Source organism: Sciurus carolinensis, chromosome 2 (genome assembly GCF_902686445.1).
Source record: "Sciurus carolinensis chromosome 2, mSciCar1.2, whole genome shotgun sequence".
Lineage (NCBI taxonomy): Eukaryota > Metazoa > Chordata > Mammalia > Rodentia > Sciuridae > Sciurus > Sciurus carolinensis.
In genome coordinates, this window is record NC_062214.1 from 139,042,097 (window position 1) to 139,056,644 (window position 14,548).

Consider the following 14,548-nt stretch of genomic DNA (forward strand, 5'->3'; position numbering starts at 1 on the left):
TGTGACTGTGTCACTGTAGTATGCTGATTTTAAGTCCTTTGGGTATAAACCAAGGAGAGGTATTTGTTACTTAATGTGTATATAGAGAGTTTTAAAAGATTTTTTTCAAGTTATTTTCTAAGTATGTTTAAGTGTAAGCATACGTAATCCAACAGTACGCAAGGAGTCCTGGTTGTCAGCTCACTATGGTTGACTATCATAGACCTTTTGTGCTAAGGCCCAACACTCTTAAGAAGAAAAAGGTTTTTTAACAGCTTTTCTGGTTTAAAGCCATCCAGATATAGAATGTAGTTGGAGAATTAATTAAAAAGTTATTAACTTGTAAGAAAGAATTACTTTAATCTGGAGTTAAGTAGAAGAACTGTTAAAAGCATTGACAAGGGGAGAATGTTGTTGAGAAATGTGAACTGTTGGTGACAGGTTTGTTTCAGAAATAAAGCTTTCTTTTTGGCCCCCATTGACAAAATATTTGTGGGATTCAAAGCAATATTTCTTGTGAATGAAATGTATCTCCTTGTATGCAAAAATTGAGAATTAAATGAAAAAGATGGCATGATGATTAGTTCCTTTACATAGGGTTCACAGAATGATATCACTAAATGGCAAGCTCCTTCAGTTTTTGAAAGACCCCGAATACACAAAAACTGAGATCACACTTCATTTTTAATAATATATCATATTCATAAAGCATGTGAATCTTTTTGCTAAAGCCATGGATCCTATAATGTTAGAGTCACCACAAATGATAGAACTTACTAGAGTTTGAGATGCTTTTGGTTGAGACCATGTCTTTCACCCCTTTGTATCTTATTCCCTGCCTTTAGGCTTAGCATGTGGCAACACGAGTAGCTATTTAGCAATGGTAGTTTCTGAACACTTGAGACTTTGGATGATATTCCAGCCCTAAATCATAACACATTAACATAAAAGAATAGTTTTTAGGAGTGAAAAGAGTAGTATTGTCTTACATTTTCTGTGAATCTAATGTCTGATTGTAACAGAGAGCTAGATTTTCATGTCTTTTTCTCTATTTCATCTTTTACACTGTGTTATTTTGACTGAAATATATTAAATAAATCTGGTCTCATGCAGATTGGAAAGGGAGTCATATTTTAGTAGCCTTCTAATATAATTATGGATACTCTCTTTTGTTAATGCACCAAAATTCCACAAGTGCTGGTTTCCTAAAGATTAGTTGTGATGTGGAATCAGAAACCTGCTATATGAACTTGTTGCATATCCTTACATTAAATCCATTGCTTCATCTTGCTCTTTGAGCTAATCTTTTACCCTGGATGATATTTGTAACCTCATGCATTAATCATTTAAAAAGTATTAGTCCACCATGTTATCCACTACTGCTTTACCATTATCTGTGCAAATTTCAACACAGTGAAAAAGGTGGATAACATCTTAATATTATGAAAGTTCTTTTGATATTGTAGTCCTCTTGAAAGGGTCTCAAAGACTATCAGGAATCTGTGGACCACATTTTTAGAATGACTAAGTCTATTAAGTGAAAGAGAAACAGGTAGAGATAGAGTATACTTTGGAATCAGATTTTCTAAGTTTAAACAAAGCTTTGCTACTTATTCAAAGTATGACTCTAGGCAAGTTATATAACTTCTTTAAGCCTCAGTTTTCTTATCCATAAAATGGGGTTACCAACAGTTCTTATTTCATGCAGATGTACTGAGTATTAAAATTAGATGAGCTAGTACTCATATCTTGCCTAAGCAATTGCCTAAGCAATTGTAATGTTATGTGATACATGCTCATACAGAGGAGTTACAGGATCAGGGAAGGCTTTGTAGAGGAGGTGAAGTGGGCAGAGTCCTGAAGAAGGGGAACTGCAGCTGGAATTGCCCTCCTTTCAAGATTTTCTTCTTCCATTTTCTAATTTGGTGGGTGTTACATTCATTTGTTTAGTCTCCCAAACCATAACCCTGGGAGAGTGTGTGGAGGAAGCCAAGAGCATAGAAATTCAAAAGAAAGGGAATGGTCAACAATGCCCAGAGCTATGGAACATAAAATGAGTGAGTTCATCATGGATAGTGAATACAGCAGCAGAGTCCCTAACATTTATTGCTTCAGCATATCTACTTTGCCTTTTTATGAAGAGTCTTATTAACCTTTTTATGTCAATGGGGAAAATAAGACTTAAAAAGAGTTATTTTCAGTCCACCAAAATCAAACATCTTTTAATTGACAGACCCAGGACCTGAATTTAGTCCCATCTGCTTAAATAGTTCTTAGTCTTGCCTGTAACTTTATAAAAACACGGGCTCAAGATAAAAGCTCATTTTGCAAACTTAAACTTCTTGGTTGAGGTATCTCTTCTGTACAACAAAGAAATTTATGTAGTATTTGATACTGTATGGCATCTTTTATCCTTTATTTTACTTATTAGCAAATGAATATATCAAGGAAGAAAATGACAAAGTTGATCTTTGAGTAATTATTATGTAAATAGGGCTTTTATGTAAGTCAGACCAGTATTATCATTTGTTAAATTGAGGCAATGAATTTTAACTGCCAGTGTGCTTCATAATCCCAAATAATCTTGGTTTAAAATTAATTATTACCCAAATGTGGTCATATAGATAATTTCCTTTGGATTTGATGAGAAACATAAGACAGTGAGACATTTTTGAAGAGCACAAAGAGTAACATTTTGTGAGAAATTTTCTTCTGGGTATGGGAGGGATCTATGGTATTTGATGGTCTTCCTGAGGCCTCAGGCTTAACTCTTTCCCCAGAACTGAAGCTAAGCTCTGAAAGAGAAGCTACCTAACAGGAAGCCTACTTCTCAGGTTCTCAGAACCTCAGATTTGGGCAGTGGACCCAAGGCTGACCTAAGACCAAGTGGGATAATGAATAGAACTGTCTGTAGTGCCTTTGTGGAAGGTATACTGACTTGATACTGTGTGAGTACTGGGTGGTGCCAGAGTAAGAGCTGAGTCTTGTTATTTCCTGAGTTTGTGCATAAAAACTGTAGAGTTGGTATATTTTCTGAGATAAAGGCCAGGGAAAACAATTTGCTAGGCTTCACATTTTTCTTAATTTGTAGAGGAAGCATTACCACCTCTTCTACATTACAAACATGCATTTTTGTATTCATTTGGTTGTCAGATAGAAAATGTTGCACAATTGAAGACTTTGGAAGGACCAATAAAAAGAGCATTCTTGTGCTTTTACTCTTTTTCTTTTTTCCAGCAAAGTATGTTTGAGGAACTTCTGAAAGATATGTCGAGCGTTTTCCAGATTGAACAGGAGGACTTACCAGAATGGGAAGCCTCAGAAGGAGAAAGCGAGGTCTTTAGATCACAGGAGGTTTCACAAATACAGACAGCAGAGGAATCAAGCAAACCTTCGGAAGATGGGCAGCCTGGAAAAAAATCAAAAGTCCCCAAGCAGGTATCCTCAAAAGTGAAAAACTATGTTGTAAACAGGAGAGTTGAGGATGTGCGAGTGTGAACAAATGGCCCAGGCAAGGATTATGGTATGGGGTCAGGGTTCACCCTGCAAAGGGGCCTCAATAGTGCATATTGTTTCTTTATAAAAAGACAGCCTATTTTTTTTTTTTTTTTGAGGGCTTTATTTATTTACTTATTTATCTTTCCGGCACTGGGGATTGAACAGAGGGCCTCACACATGCTAGGCAAATGCTCTACAACTGAACTATATTGCCAGCCTCTTAAGAGCTTTTAGTTTCAACCCTAATTGCAATTTTGGGAAGAGAAGATAAATTTTCATGGGAAGAAGGAATCTTAGCTCTTCCAGAAACTGACCAGTAGTCTTCCAAGTACTACCTATCTCAAGGAAGTCTACAGTGATCACTACAATGATCAGGACTGGGTAAGCTTTGCAGCTTTATAACTTTATAATCCATTTACGTTTATGTTAATCCTGAGTCTTTTTCTACTGTTTTACTTATGCATAATTTTCATAATTTTTTAAATCATATTTGCATATCACCCTACTATTATTTACTTAATATTCTTTTACTTAAGTAAATACATTTATTTTAAAGTAGATATGCTATTTTAATAATAATGTTATTAAGGATTAAAAACCAAGCAGCTCCTTTTTCCAGAATATCAGTATATCATCTTATCACTAGAGATAATCCTCTGACTGACTCAGAGGGGAGCCTCTTTTTAGGTAACAGCCTTCTTGATCATCCATCTCCTTCTAACTCCTCAAATTATGTTCCTAATTGTGCTTCACCCAAGTCAACTGGTCATTACCTTCTTCAACTTTGACCTAGGACTCTCAACTTTGAAACCTGGGATTTATCTGTGACCTTTCCCTTTCACACATAATCAGTCTCTTGAGGCCTAGATTGTTCCTGAACACTATTGATTATATGTTTTTTTTTCTTATATTTTCTGGTTGTCTCCATTGTAGTCTGAGTCCTGATGGAATTAGGTCTGGATTAGGGCACTTGTCTCCTGGTTTTTCTCCATCTCTCAAGCCCTGCTTTCTTAGGTTCATCCTATAGGACACTAGCTTGTGATCTGGGAATATAGGTAACAAGGAAGATTCACAAGTAATAAAGTTGACCAGAGAAGACTCCCCACTGCTTTCAGTGAAGCTAGACTTATCCTGTGTTGGTGATGGACACCACCAGTAGTCATGCTGCCTTTCCAAAGCAGTCACTTTGGGGTGTGAAGGCAAGGTTAAGTAAACTGCCCATTGTTCGCTGTTCAGGTGAATCTTGTGTTTAGGCTGACATCCTCCAGGTGTCTGGAGACTGTGGCATTTTGATGAAAATGCGTTAGGCTGGGGGCCACAGCAGTGATATTTTTGTCTATTCTACAGAACATTGGGACTTTGGAAATAAGTGTGAACATAAGAGGTAAGTGGTTAGCTACTAGTATGTCAAAGAATGAAAAGAATTTTCTGGACAGTGGCTTAACCACCATGGCCCATCAGGAATTTAAGTTCCTCTTTTGAAATTTCCTGTAATGTTAACTCTTTTGGCTTATTGTGACTGTTATTAAATATTATTAAGAAATTATGTAAAATTATTTGTTTTTGGTTAAAAGAGGAAGTTCTTTCTTTCCTAAGGTCACTAGAACTTATTGACTATCATGTGCCAACCACTTTGCTAAATGTTTTACACACTTTGTCTAAATTTTTCCTAATAAAATCTTTATCATTATCTTTCTTTTATAGTTGCAAAAATGCATTGTGAGAAAATACATAGCTTGCTCAAACACAAGTTAAGTTGTAGATGCAGGGCTTGAGCTGAGGTTGCCTGATTCTGGAATCTTAGTTCTTTGTCACTTGGCCACACTGCCTTTTCATAACAATAAGCATCAATGTCTGCTCAGGTACAGAAGCACAGACTTGCAGCTACAGAAATGACAAGGGATGAATGTCTATCACAAAACTAGGAAGCATGACTTGACCAGGAGGACTTAGAGAATGTATTAAGAGGACACTAAACTGAAACCAGAAATGTTTCAAAGGGGAAGAGAATGTCTGATAAGATGTTTTGTTATGGTTTATTGTTGTGGGATATCAGGGGACACATCAGAAATGCCATAAAAATGGCACTGGGGGCATTTATGTGATTAATTCCACCAAATCCCCACCAAGAATCTTATATTTGTTTGTTTATGTTAACATCTCAGGATCAATTATTATCCATGAACTTTAACCCTGTTATGGACAACTGAGGTCATAAATTTAGTCTCTTGCATCTTGGCACAGGAATGAGGAACAATATACTCCAGCAAGCCAGGACAGATTAGGGCACAAGAAGACTTTCTGACATAGCTAATAAATAGGTCTAGCAGAGGGATGATAAAGGATCAAGGGAGGACTACAAGTGTTTAGATATATGCTGGAAGGTCTTGTTTGGCAAAAAAAGTACAAAATTTGAACAAGCTCCACCTATTGACCATTTCTACTCTTAGAAACTCAGGAGTATAATGTCATTAGTATTCTGGATTAAGTCATGTCCAACAACAGAAAAAATACCGATAAATATAATAGCAACCTTGTGAAGAAATGACTGACACAATATCCAGTCATAAGATTTATGAGCATTTAAAAAGGAAAATGTCAGTATGAGTCTGTAAAAAAATGTAGGTTTGATCATATGACCTGGGATTCTAAATGGAAGGAATTTTAAGAGGTGTGGTATGCCCTAAGTCCCCCTAAATCCTCTCAGGACAATAAGAAATGATCGATCACATTCAGAATTTTTAAATATGAAGAAGATTAGAGAAAAAAATACATTTTCACAGATAAACTTAAAAGTGGCATGTGGCTACAAAAATTATACCAACAAAACTGAGATTCAGAAGGGCTGAAGCCTGTGAATAATGCTAAGAATAACAACAATGAAAGCAATTTTCATGTTAGTTTTAGAGCAAAGAGAGGGAAAAAAGCAAAGACAGCCCTGTCATTATGGATGAATAGTGTAATGACAACAGATGACAGAGATACCTTAATTTATTTTTAGAAAAAGGTTGAGGTTTTAAATAAACAAATATGACAGCGAGAAAAGGAAACTGATAAACTCACAACTTGGTTCTTAAATCTGACAAGAGTGATCTTTAGAAAGAAGAGAAGAATCGATTTAAAAAAAACAAATCTTTTAAAAAGGTCTTCAGAGTGACGCCTGAGCCCGGTGGCTCAGGTGATCACTCCTTGCCTTTGTGCCCCTGTCGAAGCAGTTTTCAGGGGAGGCTGTAGTGGGAGAGGAGTGGCAAGCCAGGAGATTGGCAACTGCAAATCTGATATTTAGTTTTTTAAGGGTCAGGGCTGTGATTTTTGCAATCTATGCATTGGTCTTAGACGAGACTCTACAATGACTAAATGACTTATTCAAAGAGTTGTATTTGAAACTTTATAAAAGGAAGAAGTAATCACTAGGCGCATGGGTTCCCTAAGGACAAGCCATGGAAATCAACCTCATTTCTTCTCCTAGACCATCAGAAAACGACAGATCTTATTCTGTTGTTTAACATAAGAGGAAGGTCACAGGCTCAGGAGCCAGATCTCCAGTGACAGAATTCTCTCCTCTTTACTAGCAGTGTGACATAGGCAAATTACCAAACTACTTATATGTCTATATTGTTTGGTGAGGAAAATGACCGTGCCTACCTTAGAATGTTGTTGGAAGGATTATATGTAGAGGCTACAATAGAGAGCACTCAGAATCATAGCCAGCACACAGAAATGCAATAAACATTAGTAATTGCCATCATCCTCTGAATTTAAGCAATCCACTTATGAAAACCTCCTGACAGTTTTGCAGACAAGATGGCAGTTTGGTGAACTGCAGGTGGATTTAAAATTAGTTATGCAAAGGCTGCCTGATTAGTGCATGAAAAATCGCTACAGAATTTTCAACATATTTCTCAATAATTTGGATGAGAATGTGGAAGACTTACTTATTTGTTGAATTTGCAGAGAACATCCAAAACATGACTGGTAAAATTGGGTTGGTCAGACCTCAAAGGAAATATAGATATGGGATGGTAGGACTTAACAGTAGCAAATGTGAAAGACTTCAGGGTTTTAAGCTATATTGTCATTTTGTGAGAGGAAGCAAATGCAATCATAGTTTGCTTTGGTTGACAAAAGCAATGAAAGGATCATCTTTCTCCTGACTGATCAATCTTATCGTACCTCACATGTACGTTCAGATCTGAGTGTCCAACCCCAGGAGGAACTTTGACAAATTAGAGACTGGAAAAGAATCTTCAAGATGACAAAGCAAGTACTTCGAAACCATTTATGTAAGGTAGAGTTGAAGGGCCTGGGGATTCTTTTTGGGGAAAAAGCAGGTCAAAAGGAGTCAACTGTGTTCAAAATATTTGAGTATCTGTTCAAAGTGGAAGAGAGTTAGGTTGTGCCTGTATGGTTTCTGAGGTTTGAACTGAGACTGGTGGTTGAGAGTTGTTAGACTCAATCATAAGAAACAAACAGGAATTCTCACAAATGGAAGAGTTTCAAAGAGAAAATAGCTGACTTTCAATGTATTTGTGTTCTCTATTCTTGCCCCTATTTAAGCCAGGTGATAACCACCTGGGAAAGATCTGTGGAGGAAATTCAAACACTAACTGAACGGGGAGATGTAATGCTTTGTCTTCCCTGAACATTCATTATTCTTCATTAATTCCTTACTCAAGAAGTTGCAATAGTGCTGTCATTTCTACTGAGTCAAAACCAAATCCTATGTCTAATTTATAAAAACTTCCCTTTGTCTGACCTTCTCCTTCAATCATGTTTCTGCTTTTATGAGGGAAGGTCTCCTGTTTTCTCTTTCTTTTCTTTCTTTTCTTTTCTTTCTTTCTTCCTTCCTTCCTTCCTTCCTTCCTTCCTTCCTTCCTTCCTTCCTTCCTTCCTTCCTTCCTTCCTTCCTTCCTTTTCTTTCTTTTTCTCTTTCCTCCCTCCCTCCCTCCCTCCCTCTCTCTCTCTCTCTCTCTCTCTCTCTCTCTCTCTCTCTCTTTCTTTCTTTCTTTCTTTCTTTCTTCCCCCAAAATACAGAGCAACCAAGGAGAAAAATGCTACATGAAAAATTACCAGAAATTCTACAAAATTTCTAAGAAATCTAAGGAATCAATATTTACAATTATTTATGACACAGAACATACTTGATATTTGCCAAGCAGTAGAAATAGAAAACAGTGAAAGTACAAATTGATAAACAATGCTCAAAATAATAATATAAAGCACTTGAGTTCTTTTTAGCTTGTACTTGTAACCACAAGTTATGCCAAACTTGTTACTTGGGGTAAGTTCTGTTAAAAAGACCAGTCCTGAATCAGGATGGAGATGTAGTTCTGTGGTAGAGCACTTGCCTAGCATGTGTGAGGCCTTGGGTTTTATGCCCAGCACTGGAAAGGGGGTGGGGAGAAAAAGAAAAGTGGATTTTTGGACGAAAAATATTGTGAATATATGGTACTAATATCTTTATTTCCATGTAAAAATTTAGGAATGTATTTAGAGGCAAATAACTCACCTTTAGCATTTATATTGTTATAAACTACATATAGAAATCATCAGTTTAAATATAAGGACCATTAAATAAGAGAGAAAGATCTAACTCTCATGTTACAACTTCCCTTACCAGTATTACTTTGTTTTTAAAGGTATCAACAGAACCCTTGCAAATCAGAGGAAAAGAAGTTAAGAGAACACAAAAAAGTAAATCAGGAATTCCAGCACTGAGACTAAGAAAGTCTTTAAAATACCATCATGATCAAAAACTACCTGAAAAGTAACTTCATTAAATTTACAAATTTTACTATCTGAAGAGCATTCACTAGCATTGATATGTGAAAATGCATTTTTAAAAGGAAAACTGATGTTTTAGAAACTCATATATGAGATCTGAGTTAAAATTTCTCAAAGGAAAAGTTGGCATAGATTTTATCGTTAGGAAGTATGTGCTATCCTCTGTGCTTCCTTCTATTCTGGATTTTGACCTATGTACTTACTTTAATAAAAGTAATACTAGCTAGAATAAAAATAGCCCTCTGTGAAACTAGAAAAATTAAATGTTAGCATGTTAGATTTGATGGTTTTGGTCCCTATATTATCTGATTTAGATAAACTGCTTATTATATTGGTTGATTTTATGATAAAAGACAACCCAACGCAAAATGTCCACAGGCCAACCCACTTGGTAGCTAATGGCTTTATTCTTCTCCTCATGTTTCATCTGTCTCCCCACCAACATTTGATGGAGTTCCTTACCACACAGGAATACATCTGCAATTTTGCACAACTGTATGTAAATGCACTTTAGATTATGGTTTAGCTTTTGCTATCCGACCCTGGCTTTCTCTTTATTTCACTACTAGGTTTTATGGGTTGGTTTATTCTAGATTATTCTTCATTTAACTCTTTATGGGGGTTTGAAGAAGCTTTAATTATTAGCTTTTGTTGTTGCTTAGGGCACTGAAAAGTGTGCTGGACATGGAAGACAACCTTTTTATGGCCGGCCTACACTTTGCAAATGGGTATTACTCACAATTTAGTAGCTGAGAATAGAGTCATGGGAAAAGAATTCCAAAGTTTATGAAACAGTTAAATTGGCATTTAAGTGACCCCATACATGCCATTGCTTATCTGCATTGCTTTAACCTCATTTAGTTAGCAAGATTATGTATTAAAACAAATAGTGACAGCAGACAACAAGTATTTTACCTTCAATAAATAGTTACTGTCAGATTATCAATGAAGCAGAAACTTCTTGATTTTTTTTCCCTAAAAAACCTTGCATTTAGTGCATTAAGCAAAGTAGTGTGGCCACACACAGAGTCAGAGTCTTTTCTTTTTTTTATGTCTTCGTGTTTCAAAGAAGACAAATAGTCCTGCTTAAGGAGAGTGTACTATAAAAACATAGCTTTTCTTGAGCATGCCAAAAATATTTGTAGATCTTATTGATATATGTAGTGCTATTTTAATTCATTAAAACTGAAACCAGAAATTTATATTAGAAACAGGAGGAGAAGAAAAATCTGACATTTAAAAAAATTATAAAAGAGAATCTTGGAAAAATATTTCTGAAAGTCTTTAATTCACTGCTCTGTTTTCTTTAGTCAGATTTTAACCTAACTTTTCTCACCACTAACTCTCACATTACAATATTTTCTTGGGGATTCAGTCCTTTATTGCAGCATATTGTTATTTAGTGCAATAATCAAGGGAGAATCGCTTGTTAATCTACGTTGCTAGACTATAATGGGAACCTGGGAATTCAGATAGATTGTGATGCTTTTCAAAGAAAAAATAAAAGTCGGTAATGTAATCTCAAGCACATTTCACTAGCCAGGACCTGTCCCAGTCAGAATGATGGTGCATGTGAGCTTGACATGGGAGCTCACCTTTTTGTCCTCTCTTTTCAAAGCACTTTCTTAGGACCCAGTGTGCCTGATGCCCTGGCGTCCTAGACACTCCCCCCACCCCCTTAAGTCTCTCTGTTTCAGGTGTTTCTACATGCTTTAGATTTATCTCTTTTTCCCCTTCACCACAGGAACGTGTACAGATTTCATGTCTTGATTTTGTTGGGCCCTGTTGTGAAAATGTCATAACCACTCTCTCTTAGTGACTAAATTATGTACACATTATACCTACCAATAGGGTAGATGCTGTGCAATGCAAATAATAATGATAACAAAAATATAACAAGCATTTCTTGAGAGACTTCCACAGACCTGACATGATAGGACCATTATTTTTATCATTTCTTACAAAGATAAGAGCTAGGATTTTTTTATTCTGATTTTTCCGCAGCTTCTCAGAGAAGGCAGTGATCCAGTTTGTAGGTGTTAGAATGGAGATTCAGATCCAGGCTTAGGTGTGCTGGCTGGAGTGTGCTGGCAGTGGGTATGAAGAAGGAGCACACCTGAGCAACCCTGGACAGGGGAGAAATACTGTCTACCAGACTCCCTCCAATACTGGGGATTGAAGCAAGGGGCACTCTACCACTGAGCTACACCCACAGCCTGTTTTGTTTTATTTTGACACAGTGTCTCACTGAGTTGCCTAGGTTGGACTCAAACCTGAGATCCTCCTGCCTCAACCTCCCAAGTAGCTGGGATTACAGGACTTTGCCACCATGCCCAGTAAGAAGCTTCATTTTGCATTGGATATGCAGGTGGAGAGAGGATTCAAAGGTGTTTTGTATCTTGACAATGAGGAATCTAGGCGCTATAGTATACCAGAGACAGAGATGCAATTTAGGAGCACTGAGCACAGAGGGAATAACTGAAACACGGAAGATGATTTTTCCCATGTAGAAAGGTTCAAACCTTAGAAGGCACACTCAGTTTGGGAAGCTGGAGGAATTGGTGACTAAGACAAATCATGATGAATTTGAAGGCAAATCATCACACCTTCTTTCCTATTTTGGAAAGGCAGGAGAGAGGCAAGTTCTAGAAAGGTGTGAGGGAAATGCCATACTGACTTAGAGAGGTACAGGTTCCATGATGCTAGTTAATAGGTAATGTACTACGCATGTTTTTCTACCTCTCCAGGGGCATTAGCATTTAAGCAGAGTAGGAAGGAGGAGTGCACTATGTCTTGATATGTGTCTGTGGACTAATTTACAAAATTCAGGAGAGAAGAGGCTAGGGATGGGATGATAATGAGTTTACTTTTATATCTATTGATTTTTGAGGTGTCTATAAGACATTTAGGTTGAGATATTCAGCAGATGGTTGGATATTAGCTTGAAGGTCTAAACAATGGTCTGAGATTGTAATACAGAAATTATTACATCAAGTATTATAGTTTGCATCTGATCTCCTGCACTTAGGCATCCTTTTTCGAGCCTGAACTAAACTGTCAATATAAATGCATTTGGTGTCTGAAGAGCACATGACAATAAAAGAAACTCACGTTCTTTCCTCTGTTGCAGAATTCTACAGGCCTCCTTCAGTCCTCACATGCATGATCTGTGTACCACCACCCCAGGCCGGGAGCTGCCCATTGACCTGCACCTGGCCTCCCGTGTGTACCACACTGCCAACAAGAAGGGCCACAGTAACCTACTTGAATTTTTTGGGTCATGTTTCTTAGATGATCACTTCATAGATACAGAAAAAGATAGGTAAGAGTTCCTTGGTAATTTTGTTTTAAACAAGATTTAAACCGTCAAGGACATTCTGCCTTTGAGGTTTAGATTTTAAAGGTATGATTCTGTTTCTGGACAATAGAGAGGAGCCATTTTTGCTCTTTCTGGTGGCTTCCCCAGTACATACACAAACTAAGTCAGTATCTCCATGTCTTGATAATGTTAACAAGAGCCATGCCTGTCTTAGTCCACTGTGTTGCTGACAGAATATAACAGATTGGGTAGTTTATAAAGAAAATACATTTATTTCTCATTGTTCTGGAGAGTTAGTTCTGGTGAGGGTGTGTTGAGACATGGTTCTGGCAAGGGCCTTCTTACCACATCATTCTAAGGTGGAAGAGTGAGGGGCAAAAGACTAAGAGGGAGAGAATTGGTAGTAGGGGATGGGGGAAGAGGGACTGAACTCATCCTTTTTACATCAGGAACCACTCCTGGGATAACTAACACACTTCTACAACAATGGCATTAATCTACTCATAAGGGCAGAGCCCTCATGATCTAATTACCTCTTAAAGGCCCCATCTCTTAACACTGTTGTATTGAGAATTAAGTTCCCAGCACATGCATTCTGGAAGACACATTTAAACCACAGCAGTATCCTATCATGAGGTAACTTTAGTAGTCTAGTTCCCAAAAAATGTTACACATAATTATCTCATTTGTTCCTTCTCCTCCTCCTTCTCCTTCTCCTTCTTCCTCCTCTCCTCTTTCCCTCCTCCGCCTCCTTCTCCTCCTCCTCCTTCAATTTTTGTACTGGGAATTGAATCCAGGGCCCTCTATCACTGAGCTACATCCTTAGCCCTTTTAAACTTTTTCTTTTGAGACAGGGTCTTGCTAAATTGCACAGACTGGCTTTGAACCTGTAATCCTTCTGCCTCAGCCTCCACACTAGCTGGGATTACAGTTGTAATTTTATTTTTTTGGTACCAGGGATTGAACCCAGGGGTGCTTAATCACTTGACCTCATTTATTCTTAATAAAAACTCAGGAATACAGATGTGGGAATTGAGGCACATAAAAGTTAATCAATTCAGCAACATTATACAATTAATAAAACCACAGATTTGGCACTTGAGTCCAGTCTTTGGAAGTAAATCTCATCATCTTTAGATATACTTGGGTCTAGGATCATATACAAAAGTCATTGCCTCTTGGAGTTCATTCCATTTCTCCTGGTGTTTCAGTTCCCTTTGGAATCTGCCTGGTCTTTTGTGAAGCATATATAATCTACAATATCCTCAAAAGAGGAGAAAAAGAAAGGGAGCTAACTTTGACTTAGTGGTAACAATTTCTGGAGCACTGTGCTATGTGCTTTTGCATATGCTTTCTTTCTAAGTCTTCAACTGTAAAGAAAAAGTCACAATTTCCATATTATTAATGAAGAAATTTAGGCTCCAAGGTATCAGGTTATTTGCCTAAATTCTTATTTTTGATTAGTGATTAGAATGAAGGTTTGTCTGAATTTTCATTAACCTTTTTGATTTCCATCTTTACGCCTTTAAAGAGACTTCTAAGACTTTTTGTTCTTCTAACCACCCCTCCTAATTAAATTACAATACCTAGATATATTGTATATCTGCTTATAGTATTGAATGTGTGTCTGTTCTTTCTACATAAAGAGAAAAAGCTTTCATTATCCCACACTCCCCATGCCCAAAGCATCAATTTTCACCCCTATCAGGGGCTATATTACTTGCTCAGAAAGATCCATGCTCCAAAATCTCCTGCCTTTCAGAAGAGCTAGTGAGAATCCTGAAAAATCACCTGTTACATGTTCTAAGATTATTAAAAAATTAAATATTATGTGGAATAGAGCCTTTTCCAGCATATTTTAATATTTAGTGAAAACGATATTTTAAAAAAATTTAATTATACAATCCAAAATGAGACTTACCTACACTTTTTATGATATGCTCTGAACCCATTTCCTCAAACTTTGAT

At 37.0% G+C, this 14,548-nt stretch overlaps 1 protein-coding gene across 1 annotated transcript in view; it reads left to right on the forward strand.

Moving 5' to 3' along the window:
- Window positions 1-3,245: 3,245 nt before the first annotated feature.
- LOC124972202 (tetratricopeptide repeat protein 6-like) overlaps window positions 3,246-14,548 on the forward strand; it is a 149,384-nt gene continuing 138,081 nt past the window's right edge. The window contains exons 1-2 of the mRNA XM_047536465.1: window positions 3,246-3,417; window positions 12,392-12,583. Coding sequence (XP_047392421.1) covers window positions 3,380-3,417; window positions 12,392-12,583 — 230 coding nt within the window. The 5' untranslated portion in view covers window positions 3,246-3,379. The remainder of the gene's footprint in view (window positions 3,418-12,391; window positions 12,584-14,548) is intronic.